Raw genomic sequence first — 14226 nt, forward strand, 5'->3', positions numbered from 1 at the left:
GGTTAAATTCAGTTCAAAATAAAAGACCATGACAATAAAAAAATAACCTTTAAAATATAAATCGCGAAGAAAATGAAGTAGCGCGACTTTTAAAATTAGTATAAAATGTTTAAACCCTCTGAAAACGTGAAAATTCATATAGGACAAAACCCAAATACATGTTTACTGAGCTTAGCACTCTACTTTTTCAATCCTCTATTCTCAATGGTGACCTCTATTTTTACCATCGTCTGCTTCGTAAACTTTATGGATGCATTGGGAGGGCTCAAATTAAGCTAAGGGGGTACACTTCTTGTTTAATTTATATACTTCTAACCATATTAAAGTATCAGTTTTAATAAAAGGAATTCAAATTAAGTGTTGTTTTGCTATCTGAAATTCGAAAACAAAGAAGGTAGTACAGGGGTACTTAAGTTGATTTTAATATTTTTTAGAAATAACTTAAGTATACAGCGAAATAATCATTAGTGGTATCTAATTTTTTAAGTGCCCACATACTTCTCATCTCGTATAAAAGAGGGTCATTTTTGTACTATAAAACCATTCCATTCCTGAAATCCGCTACAGGAAAATCTGCAAAGGGATAAAAAACAAACATATGTATATATATATATATATATATATATATATATATATATATATATATATATATATATATATATATATATATATAGCTTAAATCAAATAAATAAATAAATAAATATATTCCTTATGGATTATAAGTTCGCGAAAGGTGTGTATTATATTTAATTTTTTACATTTCGTATAATTATTTAATGATTTTTTTATTTTTTAAAAAAAATATGTCTTACTCTGAAGTCACACTCTGGTTTTGGAGTTACAGCTTCAATTTTTGATGGTGCCCCAGCCGTGTACTTAACAAACGGTGTCAATAGTATCGTTGTCTCAATTCAATCTTGGGATTGTCTTACTGAAAAATGGTCCTATTTCATTGACGCTCTGGGGTCACAAACAGGAATACGAATTACTCTACCAACGCCTACTATTGAGCAGTATTCGGATTGCTGTTACAACCATTACTTTCGCGTAACGTCGACAGGCGGAGAGTTTAATTGGATTCTGCAACCATTTAGTCAAAAGTATTTGCTAGATGAAATGTGTTTAACTGGGAGTTTGACGCTTAGCGTACCCCAGGTAATTGCGTTCGATCAGTGTAAACCCAGAATTGATGAGCAACTTTCCGTACTTCGGCAAAATCAATCATCCATCACCACAATGTATGAAGTTCTCGAACAAAAATTCAGAACTTTCTATAGTGTTTTCAAACCTTTGGAGAGGAGAGAGAATCCCTGTGGCTTTTTAGAACTATACAGTGGATTCCGTCTCTCAAACGACAGCATCCCATGAAATCGAACGCTGAGCACTCCTCCCGTCGACGGCTTCTCTTCGACCCTCTTCTTCCACAGTACGTACAACGGAGATGGGGCGGGAACTCCTTTATGAGATGCCCGGGGAACTTTAAGTATTTTTTTAATCCGTTCGGTCTAATAGTAGATTACGCACCTATAATCCATCGAAGATATACAAATATAATCTCTTGATGCACCGTAATCAGTCGGTTTTTGTTTATGATTTTTAATTATCTGAATACTGCTTACTGCTGAATCATCTTTTGGATTTTCCAAGTTAATATCTTGATGCATTTTCTTTACATTGGATTCAATAGATTCATTATTACTTCCGATTATCTAAATATAAATAAATTATAATTACTTATGTAACTATATAATATAAATACAAAACTATTTTATTTATATAGATTACCGAATTTGTAATAGATATTGATGAAGGTGTATCAATTTCTCCAGATAAAGATCGAAGATTATTCGATGCCATTTCACTATAGAAATAATAACTAATATTTAGCTATACTATGAACCTTAGTGTATAATTTCTTTATTCTTATTATTTTATTTTGAAATATATCAAAACTTTTTTAAAACTTTTTATAAGTTATTTACATTTTTTCTATTTTTTTTACCACAATTAGATAAAAATTATTTTTATATAGCATTATAACGTACGTACCCTCGTCCAATAAGAAATGTTAACGATGTTTATCAAATCCCCGAACACCCGCAAATCAATTCCGATGGATTTATGTAATTTACTTTTTATTATATTTATATATTTTTTAATTTAATAAATTAATTTATAAAATAAACGATTAACCCTTTGTCAGCAGACACAGGAAATGAACAATTCCTATAAAATACATACATTAAGACAAAGTTAAGAATTATCACCGAGTATTCCTACTTACATTTTAAGATTCCTCGGAGTCACTTCCAATACAATTCAGATGGTGAACTTTCAAAATCTGGTCTAACTATTATACGTTTTTCCCCTTTTTATACTCTCAAATTATTGATCTTCAATATATTATTTATTAAAATGGTGTTTAAAATTAATTCCATTCTACGTACACGCATTTTGAAGTGTATCGCGTTACTTATATAGGAATTTATCCGGTCCTCATACGGAATCACGTGTACAATTACAATACTTGAGAACGATACGTTTCTCATACTTAAACTTGAAATATTCGTTTAAAAAAATACTCGTGATATTGATTCAAGTGCCAAGCATATTCTAATTAGTGCACTTCTTGTATTATTTATATACTTTTGCTATGGTACATTTGATTATAAAAATTTATAAATTACCAAACCCCTCCTCCCACCTTTCCCTTCATCTCCCCGTTTTTAAGTACCAAATGAAGTTATTATTTCAAGTGATTTCTGATTTGGCATAAATATAGGAGCGAGCGTTCTATATTTTTACATTCTTCGTAATTACGAGCAAGTTTAAGGGCTAAATATTAGCTATGGAAAATAACGTGGATATGCGTGTAACTAAAGCAGTTCTTAGGTTTTCTTTTAAGCCGGATATGCCAACCGAAAAACAATTTTCGTTTAGAACGTTAGAAATAATGTTAAGAAAATGTAAAAACTGGTATTTACGTGAATTGAACCTGCAAGAGGAGGAAGGTTACATCGACGTCCATCTAGCTACCCATGTCGTCATTGAGAAGATTTTTCAAAGATTGGGCCCTCACTCAAGGGAATACATTAACGTAAGCTTGAAATTTGTTTTGATCTAATTATTATTATTATTATTATTATTCGATTCAAAACTTTGATTATACAACATAAAAACTTGCGGAGACTAAAGCGTTAGTAAGTTAGTGTATGTATGTATGTACGATAGTGGATATATGAGACAGTGATAAATTGAACTAGTGAATAGAAGGTATGGATTATCGTTTAGCTTATTATTTTGATTTCTTTACTTTATAGATCGAGAGACGTATTGTAGGGGTCTCGGACGAGGAGGAGGAAAAAGTTAATGCAATGCTAGATGTTTTTTTACACGGCGATTTACCCAACGCTGAATAAAACGAAGCATCTTCATCTTCATCGGTGAAACGGGTACCGACTCCCAAAATTGAAATTAAGGCAAAAAAAAATGAAAAAAATCTGTATAAAAATAAAATAAATAAATTTATTTTGATCCGAATATAGTGAAATATTTATTCGTTGAAGGATCTAGCGACATCTGGCCTGTACAAAGATACACCTGGCAGCATGGATCTGATAACAAACGCCGGATTCATAAAACGTCAGGCTGTAGCAGCTGAATCAAAAGAAATTGAACTTTACGGAAACATTTTTGCGATATTTTTTGATTAACGGTGTACAACTTAAAGTTTCTCTAACTAGAAAAAAACAATGATTTAACCCTATTTAGCGACACTCTTGACGCGTATAGTTGAAATTATGCCTAAATTTTACTACCCCCTCAACAAGGTTTATTACATAGTAATTCTAAATATCCCTTTACCCGTACCGCGATTAAAATAACTTTTAGGACTTGAAGTTTCGATTATCTCAAGTGTTATTTAATCTCTAGATATACGACCCAGCGTTCTTTTAGTTCCTGGACCCCCTCGAGGAGAGACACGTAGCACGATTCTTTTATTTCCTATCCAACAATAATCATTTCAGTATATATCTGCAATTGCTAAAATAGTGTATTCTACCGAGTTAATAGTCTCTAAGATTTCCTCTAGTGGGAACCCCGAAACAGGATTAATTTTTATCAAAGTTGTATCAGAAGTAAATTAGAGCGAAGTAAGCGCAATGTATTTTCAGCTATTCTAATTTGCCTAATTTAACACGTGACGATTTTTTTAGCGCCAACCAATGAGCAGTAACCTGGTAAATTAACGATAGGGTGCGAACAGATTTGATATTCTCTAAGATAATCTCGTACCATTGTCATTTCTTTTAAACGTTCCAATTGCGAATCAGTTACTGTAGTTAAGGAAAGGGTAGGGTCTTGGGTATCAGTTAAATCTATTATTTCCATTTCTGGAGAATCGGGTAAAGTTACTACCCGATCAGCACGAAGACGTCGGCCCCGACGGAGTCGGCCAACAGTTGGGTCCGACAGTCGGAAAAGTGACTGTTTTCGCGTTGCCCATGTCAGTAACCACCTACTGTTCCGAAAAGGAGTCGGCCCCGCTGGTAAAAGTTTATCAAATGCCCAACCGTTGGCCGACGTTGGGAAAACAGTTGGCTCACCTGCCAAAGAAGCAACTTATTTCCGTTGGCACAGCAGTCGCTTTTTACATACCTAGAGTTGGCCTAGGAGTTGGATTCGCTGGAGTTTTATGTCTAATTATAAATAGGCCTAGTTTATCGGATTATAAAAATTAAACGTACAAAGCAAGTTCTAGGTAATTTTATTTTACACTAGTTCAATTCAAACAATGAGCAGGATTTATCACAGTTTTAGTAAAACACTTTTTGTGTAAACTTAATCAAGAGATGTAAGAAAAGTTGCTATAGTTAAGTTTAAAATTTAGCTATATTATTTTTAATTAACACTCAATATTTGTCACTTATTTTAGAATAACTTTTAACAAAATAAATAGTACTAAAATTGTTCTCACTCAAAGTCTTAGGAACTTGGCCAATTCGTTTGTCTTTTAAAATTATTTAGCCTTAGTACGCTTATCTTAGCAGTATAAAACCTCCAAACAATAATCAAAAACTAAGATTTGTTAATATTTTAGTAATACACTTCTTGTGTACTTATGAGATCTAAGAAATGTTGATACAGTAATACTAAATATTTGTCAATTGTTTTAAAGTATCTAATAAAAAAATAAATTGTTGCATTAGGAACTTGGCCAATTCTTTGGTTTTTTTAGTAATACACTTCTTCTATACATTAAGGAGATCCAAGGAAAGTTACCCTAAATTTTAACCTTTATTATGTTGAAACTATAATTAACACTTACGAGGTGTTTATTGCAAATTTTGTTCAAAGTCGGGTGTAATGTAGACCTATATGAGATATGAAATTTCCCAAAAGGAGACGTTGCACTACCCATTCCTTTTCCCATGCGAACCAAAAATGTTTTTGACCACTTACAACAAAAAAATCTCCATTTAAAAACGCATTTTCGGTTGCCATGGCAAAACGAATCCTTTTTGGAAATTTCATATCTCATATAGATCTACATTACGCCCAACTTTGAACAAAATTGGCAATTAACACCTCGGGTATTCTCCTTGTTTGTTAAATTTAAACGTTTTAAACATTAATGAGCAAGATTTATCACAATTTTAGTAAGGCACTTCTTGTGTAAACTTAGGAGATCTAAAAAAGTTAAAATTTAGTTTTAAACTATTTGTAATTAACATTTTTTAACGTAACTAATTAAGACTAGTTTGACTAGGTCACTAGGTATCTTTTATACGCTTAGCTTAACAGTATAACACCTTCAAAAAATAATAACTTCATCACAGTCCTATAGTTTACACTAACAAACCTAGAAAACTAACATTTTTTAAAAATATTGAAAATTAAATTTAATTTCAATTGAAATATATCAATTTTCTTCCCTGTAAACTATTCAAACTTATGGCACTGGTTGGCTTTCCTGACGTTTATTTTTATCCAGGTAGGTTTGTCTTCTCTCTTGTCGTCCACCATTTCTGTCTTTCTTATACTTTAACCACTTCTTAATAACTTCCTCAATTTCCATATCAATCACAAGCCTACTGTTTGTGCTTAGACGAACAGCTTCTGGAAGTATAATACATGTATGATTGAATTATAACAGTTGAATAATTTACGATACTTACCAATAACCACCTTCTTCAGCTCTAGTTCTTTGAACGATATTTTAGAATTTGCCCCAGACCAATTCATTTGAAGCGACAATGAATGACTTAGAATATTTTTTAAAATCCTCTTTGTACTTCCCACCAAGCTTTTGGAGCCAAATGAGGCCAATTTGTACAACTATTTTCAAAATACAAGGTGAATAAATTAGTAAAAGTGCTATTCCCAAATTAAAATAAAATAAATAACTAACAGCCAATTGTCTCTTCTGGAGGTCTAAGAGGAGCAATTCAGTAGCTTTTAAATCATTGTGTGTTTTTAAAGGAAACATTGGCGCACCCTCCAACTTATCCCACTCGTCACTGTCATTGTTATTGACAACATTACTATTGGCAATACCTTTTTTTGGATTTGGTTTAGTTGAACTTCGATTTCACATAACATAGAGAGAACTGATTTCCTGAATGATACTTCATCAAGGCCTTAAAGAATTTTAAATAAAATCTCTTCAGATTAATACTTTATTATTATTATTATTAAATAATTAAATTAGTCATAACATCCAAAGTGCATAGCTTAAATTAATATTCATAAGAAAGTTTTGTTTTATTTGAGAGAAAAAATCATTAATTATTACCTGTTACAATACTGGAAAAACTTGGTTCTGGATGTTGGGAAGACCGCAGTTCCTGATATTGGTTAACCCGCTGTTCTTGTTGTTGGGAAGCCCGCAGTTCCTGATGTTGGGAAACCCGCAGTTCCTGATGTTGGGAAGCCCGCTGTTCCTGATGTTGGGAAGCCCGCTGTTCCTGATGTTGGGAAGCCCGCTGTTCCTGATGTTGGGAAGCCCGCTGTTCTGGTTGTGGGGAAGCCCGCTGTTCTGGTTGTGGGGAAGCCCGCAGTTCCGGATATTGGTTGACCTGCTGTTCTGGTTGTGGGGAAGCCCTCAGTTCTGGATATTGGTTAACTTGCGGTTCAGGGTGTCGGGAAGCCAGTTGTTCTTTATGTTGGTTGTGACTGTTTGAATGTTCGGGATATTTTTCAGCTCCTGTGATATATTTAAAAAAATATTCAAACTCTCAACGTTAAATAGATCAGCTCTATTCCTCTTAATATATATCATAAAGTTTACCATTATAATTATCTGCATCTCTCTCATATATAGCATTGAAGACTGGAGTTTTTTCTAAACCGTTCCTTCTTGCTATTAGATACTAAATATTACAAATAAAAAATATTTTGTACCTGATAATGGTGAATGATGCTTTGCAATTGGTATAATTTTCTTTAAAGAGATAGCTGGTGGGAATATAGTTTCTGAACGTTGCTTTTTAACTAAACGTTTTTTGAGATTAGTTGATTTTGACAGAGTTCCTCCATCTGCCTTTTTCTTTTGTGCCTCTAAGAAATCCGCTTCTATATATAAATAACGAATCAAAAGTTATATTTTTCATCATATCAGCGCTACCATGAATAGCAATTTCAATAGTTAAACAGCCATAAAAAAAGTACATGTCAGTATCTGGGATTTTCCGCCTATACCCACAAGTTACAAACACAATTTTAAAATCTTATGTGGGCAATGACGTTACGTCCCAAGAAAATTAACAACCTATTCAACTGTTACTAAAACTCTCGAATAAAATCTTATTATAAATGGTCTATTCTTAATTTACACCTTTCAAATTAGCATTACTAGAACCTACCAGCTGGATCAGAAAGCATTTCGTCACTCGAAGAAGTTATATATTTCCTTTTTTGTCGTTTTCCACGCCCAAATTCAGTTTCACTGCACATATCTGAAGTCACTTCTGCCCTGTTTAATTTTTCTCTTGCCTTGTCATACGAGCCTTAAAAACAAATCAATTAGGCGAGTTTTTTAGCTATTACTAAAATCTTGCAATATACATGTTGTGTATAAAATTCTTATTTTATAGAATTTCCAATCTGAAGGTGCAGGTCTACATTCTCTTATAAGCTTATTCATGTCATATTTCCCAGTTGCATCAGGCCAAGCGCATTTATTATCAGAGCACCAACTAAGTGGGACCACTTGTACTACATCCTCCTCTAAAAAACAAATTACAGCATACATGTTCATCTGAAAAATGTTAACCTTAAATTAGTTAAAAACTTCACAATTAGCTGCAAGAAAAGAAACATTTTAGACACTAACCAATTAGGCTAAATGAAGCAAAGGGAATACATAGAATGTCCCTTTTCCGACATTGGGAATTAGAATACACTTTTTCTTTAAACTTAGGAGGGAAAATATTTGCGTATCATGAGATGCTTTTCCTTCGAAAATTCCCAACTCGGAAGAATTTAGCGGATACGTGTATACATTTTCCGAAAAACTAATTGTATTGCAACACACAAAAACATCAGCCTTATTTCCTGGATACGTAAATATAGCTTTTACAATAATGCATTCTTTTGATTCTAATTGGAAACATTGATTTCCATCTTCGGTTGTAACTGTGAACTTTGGGGTAACTGCTTTTTGGTAGCACGTAGAGTTTCGAGGTGCATTTTTATCACAACATTTCAGTTCACCCTTTAGTACTATTTTTTTCAAACGTGGTATATCTTTAGTTAAACTTGGACATTCACTCAACCGCCTAATTAACTGTTGGAGTGGCTTATTACTGGCTCGGAGTTTCTTTTTTAAAAATTGTAAGTAGTTTTCGAAGGGAAACGCGCTGAAAGAATCTAGTGGCCCAAACAGTTTAACGTCATTGACTATGTGGCTCAAGGCATGAACATTCATTACAACAAAGTTTTGCCCATATAATTGAGACGATAATGTTATGAAGCTCTTTATTAGGTCTTTTGCGCAGTCAGAGAAATCGTAACAAAGTTCTGGGTTAGCTAAGATGGAGGTAGCGCAATGCAGTAATAGAAAGTGCTTTACAACATCTAAGTTTTGGTTACCAGTGATAGCAATTACTCCGGTGTAAAGCAAAAATTGACGATACTCAGTTGCTTTCCATCTTTCCAAATATTTCAAAGACCTAGGCTTTCGTGCAAATTCCATTGGAATGTATTTAACGTAACTACCTAGATTTTGCGAAACAGAGATTATTGCTTGTGCACTCATTTTAACATTGAATGTTCCTTTTTTCACCCAGCAAAGCATCATCCTTTTCACAACTCCAAGACAAATTAGATGCATATAATCATGCGGGAATTGTTTTACAATGTCTATTTCTAATTCTAGCAAAGGGGAGTTTTCACCAGCCAAATGATATTCATCGTCCTCCTGGTTTAAGAAGGACTCATGGGTTCTTAAAGAGCAATTTAGGTCCAAAAATATTGTTGTATTTTCAGGACGTTCTCCGTGGACTAGGCATTTATCACAAGATGAAAATCCAGTATGGCCTTTTGTATTTTTAACCAACGCCTTAGCGGGTGTATCCATTATAAATGGACCGTTTAACGAACATTTATAAGTTCTGCCTTGGAAGACAAAGCCACTTCGATGTAGTTCTTGGAGCTCATTAATGACAGGCCCTAAATATTCTTTAAGTGATAAGGGTTTAGATTCTCCGAAAAATATTCCTACTGGAAAAGGCTTTCCAATCATACCATTTGCGAAACTAAACACGCATACCAAAATTGGCCAAAAACTCTTGCCCGAGCTTTTGTGTAGCGGCAACCCATCAATATTAATCGCAAATGATATGTCTTCTTCATATTCAGGATAACTTTCTAAATGCTGGTTCAATCCATTTTCGAAACCGATGTGGTAGTATTCCCCACCACTGATTAATTTTACTTCGGTTTGTCTTTGAGTATTCAAAAGGGTTCTTCCATCTTTAGGTAAATCCAGACCGTGTTTAGTAAGGATACCTAATAAGTCATTCAAACTAGAGAAAGTCACATTGTGATCAAGAGCCCATTTCCTTATATCAGATTGAATATTTAAACATTCCTGATCATTTTCTAGAGAACTGTCAGAACTAAATACGCTTGAGTCAGAAATATTTAATTCAGTTTCCCCACCGTCTTCACTCGCGTCACTAATTAAATTACACATGGGAATATTTTCCACAAAGACAGGATTTTGCCTTAGGTTTACACCGCTAATAGTTGCATCTGGGCGAGGCATATCTGGTACGTGAATAGCAACATCTTTGGACAAAGGCCTAGCTTCAGCTACCTGTTCTACAACATTACCTAAATATGCCCTTTTAATTCTATACATTTGCCTCTCACTCAATTCCTGGTCACTGTCACTTTCATCCATTTTATCTTATTAAACCTTAAAACAAGGCTTACTTTTCATTTGAAACTGGATTATTCCGTCCACGTAGAATGACTAAATCGATAACGTGCCCAAACAACAACCACGCGCGCACAGTGAAATATGGCGACCAAAGAACGCCTCGGGAACAACAACGCCGATGAAACAATAACGTACATGCATTAACCGTTTCTCCTCGATCGTCTTCTTCGTTCCGCCATGTAAGAGCTGCGCGAACTCGACTGCGCATCTGTTACGTCACCGTCGGCCAAAACGCCGAAAAGTAGTTGGCATATCTGTCAAGCCAAAATAAGTGTTCGGACTATTGGTTGGCCCAGAGTTGGCCAAATACTCCGACTCTTAGCCAACTGGCCAACTGTTGGCCAACATATTAGCCAACACCTTCGTGCTGATCGGGTATGGGTACTTCTGGGAGCTCGTTATCAGTTATATCAATCAATTAAGGGGAGTCGATTATAATCATTTCAGGGGTATCAACTAAATTAATTTCTGGGTATTGTACACCTTTCATTTCATTTTAATGCCAATTTACTTTGAAAATTGTCAACGTGGTATTTCCAAAACTCTCCGTCGAGTAGCAAAGGGTTTTTCCAAATACTCAAGTGGGTTAATATCTGCCGTCAATCATTAGAGGCAGTTTAAACTGTCAGAGAGAGAGAGACAGCCAATAGAATTTGAGGGTTATTTGAAGTTTAGATCACGTGATGAATTATTCTCAACAAGATAGGAATAAATTAATCTTACACGCGTCATTTCTCTTCGGCACATTGACGAGTAAAGACCTGCTGACGGATCGCTCAGTCTTTTCTACAGCTCGACAAAGGATTTCTACCCGTAAAGTAAGTAACTATTTTTTCTTGGTAATAGACTATATTTTTAGACATATTTAAAACAATTTGCATATTGAAAAAAAGCGTTTATATTGAGAATTTTAGCGTAGAAATTTAACCATATTGATAAAATTAGGTTTAGTAGACTTAGGGGTAAATGTAGGCTTAGAGAATGTATCATTTGAAACTATAGAACGTATTTGGTCTAGATCAGCTATGGACATTGAAGTGTATCGACTTGAAACGTTTCGTCACTGGAAAAATCCGCACGTCACTAAGGAGCAACTAGCGAAGGCTGGATTCTACTGCTGCTAAACACTACAAATACGTGAGTTAGAACTTTTAATTAAATTAAGTTGCAGGAGATCGTTTCACCCCATTTAAATGCCTGTAAACTTAACTATTTTAATTTGTTTTAATTGTGTAATGTACAAGATAACCATCTAATGGAATATCTGATAGTACCTACTAACATGTAAAACAAAGTTCTAAAATAAAAAATTAAATGTAAATAACTTGTTTTTATTGCCTAGAGATTAGAAATTAAGGGGTTCGGAAGCGATAAGCAAACGGGTAAAAATCTAATCTCCAGATATCTGCACGAGCAAAACTAATTTTGGAGAATGGGGATGGGGGAAAGCAACTGGTGAACGAGAGATAAAGTATCCAGTGAATGGGGGTGGGGGAAAGCAACTGGTGAACGAGAGATAAAGTATCCAGTGAATGGGGGTGGGGGAAAGCAACTGGTGAACGAGAGATAAAGTATCCAGTGAATGGGGGTGGGGGAAAGCAGCTGGTGAACGCTTCGTTTTTCCAACTGCAATTCGGATGTACCCAAAAATGGACCAAAATGGACCAAATGTACCCTGAAAACGACCAAAGTCACCATTTTTGGCCCTATGTACCCCATTTCGGACCAAATGTACCCCAAACTGGACCTTTTAGCTTTATTGTAATGTTAAACTCCCATAGAGATTCCCCTAAAAAGAATAATAAACTGGCGGTCCAATTTTGGGTACTGTAATTTAATTTAAATAACTTGTTATTATTGCTTATATCCTAGAAATTAAAAGGGTTTGGAAGCGAAAAGAATTTCTGGTGATTGGGGAAAAGCAAACGGGTAACATCTAATCTCCAGATATCTGCACGAAGAAAACTAATTTTGGAGAATGGGGAGGGTTGGAAGGGGGAAAGGAGCCAGCGAATGGAGGGTGGACGGAACCAGTGAATGGGGGAAAAGAGTTTTATGTCCTTCCAGTGAGTGGGGTTAGCAACGGGGGAAAGCAGCTGGTGAACGAGAGAGATAATGTATCCAGTGAATGGGGGTGGGGAAAAGCAGCTGGTGAACGAGAGAGAATCTGGTGATTAGAAATTCTGGTGATTAAGGGAGGAAAGCAGCGGGTGAACGGCGGGAGCCAAGCAACAGCTTTGTGTCCTTCTGGTGAATGAGAATTTCATTCTCATTCACCAGCGGAACATCCCTTTCTCTAATTTCAGAGTAGACACTAAAGTTTTTATTTTAAATTCCAGTGCTGACCAGTCTTGGTTTTTAACCAAATATTCAAGATTATGCAGTGCACATTTTATCACTGGGAAAAAGTCTGATAATCCTCTAACTCCAGATTATATCCCATCGATTTTTCCATGGTCAAAAGTTGGAGAAGCTTATTTATCTATAGGCAGGCAAAACGTTGATCTTTTAAACAGATATATTAAAAGAAGAAGTAAAACCGAATCTCAAGTTAATGGTTCTGGTCATTCTGGAGATTATAATCAAAGTGAAATAACACTAACTCGCCAACCCAATGTTGCTTTGAAGAACGACCTGGAACTATAGAAATCCCATTTTTATTTTGCTCAATACTACCCAATAATGATGTTTCTCTGCAAGTCAACATTTCTTAAACAAAAACTACAGTCATACGATGGCTGGTAGTAGTTTCAAAAGCTTTCATGATGTTGTGGTACAATCAAATGTCCAAACCAAGGACATTGCGTGTGAAACTGCTCTAACGAAGCGAAAACATTTTGAGGGAATTGAATCAATAGAAGAACATCAACTGGTAAAATTGGGTGGTGTTACTTTTCTCCTTTTTAACATGTTGCTTGGACTCATTCCTGGTCAATTTGCGGCTCATGCCAAATTTCAAAAGAAAACCGCCTATTTATATTCCCAATGAAAATGAAGTTGGGCTTAAGTTCATCAGCTTTGGGCGTCATTTGGGGCTTAGACCGAACCACAGTTGGAATAACATTTACGGATGTTTTAGTAGCGCTCTCGGACTGAACTAAAGATTGGATCTATTGGCCAAGTATGTTCGCGATAAAATCAACAATTCCAGAGTCCTTCAAAAGGGAATATCCAGACTGCAAGGCAATGGTTGACTGCACAGAAATAAAAGTGGAAAAACCTGCCTCAGTAGAACAACAGGTTATGAAGTAGATACACTCATCATAGAAATACTTCAAAATATTTAATTCAAACTTGCCGCCAAATTTAAGGAGGTAATTTTAAAACCATCTTGGATATTTATTTACTCTCCCCAATTTTTTTAAGATAATGGTTAAAATAAAAGCTTTCTAAAATAGGAACTTTTTCCATTAGGAAATTTTCATTTCGTTTAACTTTGACACTCAGGCTTTGTGTTTTTTTAATAAATAAATAAAATAGCAGCTCTAGCACATGTTACATAAATTGAGATCTGAATTTGAGTATAATAGATATGAGACTCTTTCAAAACAGTTTTTCCATTTTTATATTCCAAATAGGGAATGTTAATGCATTAGACCTGTAACTGCGTTTGAAAACGGCGGCGTACTCGCCTTAAGCCGAAACATGTCGCGCCTTTTCTTAGTTGAAATATTTTAATGTTTAAAATATCATAACAATAAATTGGCTTTATAGTGTATTTTAAATCGTTGTGTGTTTAATCCTTTTGCATAACTCTTACACTAGTTTGGAGTTACACA

General features: G+C 34.8%; 1 protein-coding gene across 2 annotated transcripts; it reads right to left on the reverse strand.

Annotated features, from left to right (window-relative positions):
* Positions 1 to 7743: 7743 nt before the first annotated feature.
* Positions 7744 to 10661, reverse strand: LOC149948789 (uncharacterized). 2 transcript variants are annotated; one of them, XM_090172745.1, is made up of 3 exons: positions 10583 to 10661; positions 8068 to 8260; positions 7744 to 8009 (listed from the first exon to the last, which is right to left on the reverse strand). In XM_090172745.1, the coding sequence occupies exons 1-3, from the start codon at positions 10586 to 10588 to the stop codon at positions 7855 to 7857; spliced, it is 354 nt and encodes a 117-aa protein (XP_090028871.1). In that variant the 5' UTR covers positions 10589 to 10661; the 3' UTR covers positions 7744 to 7854. The 2 variants fall into 2 exon arrangements, with proteins under 2 accessions (XP_090028871.1, XP_090028872.1); XM_090172746.1 differs by lacking the exon at positions 10583 to 10661 and adding an exon at positions 10441 to 10507.
* Between the last annotated feature and the right edge of the window lie 3565 nt (positions 10662 to 14226).

This window comes from Leiobunum rupestre, chromosome 4, assembly GCF_980474605.1.
Source record: "Leiobunum rupestre chromosome 4, qqLeiRupe1.1.hap1, whole genome shotgun sequence".
NCBI lineage: Eukaryota > Metazoa > Arthropoda > Arachnida > Opiliones > Sclerosomatidae > Leiobunum > Leiobunum rupestre.

What these genes read in the sequence shown, in the direction of transcription:
- LOC149948789 (XM_090172745.1), bottom strand. An exon ending in AAGAATTTTATACACAACAT is followed by an intron (nt 8,010 to 8,067) that starts GTATATTGCAAG and finishes TTTGTTTTTAAG; the next exon opens with GCTCGTATGACAAGGCAAGA.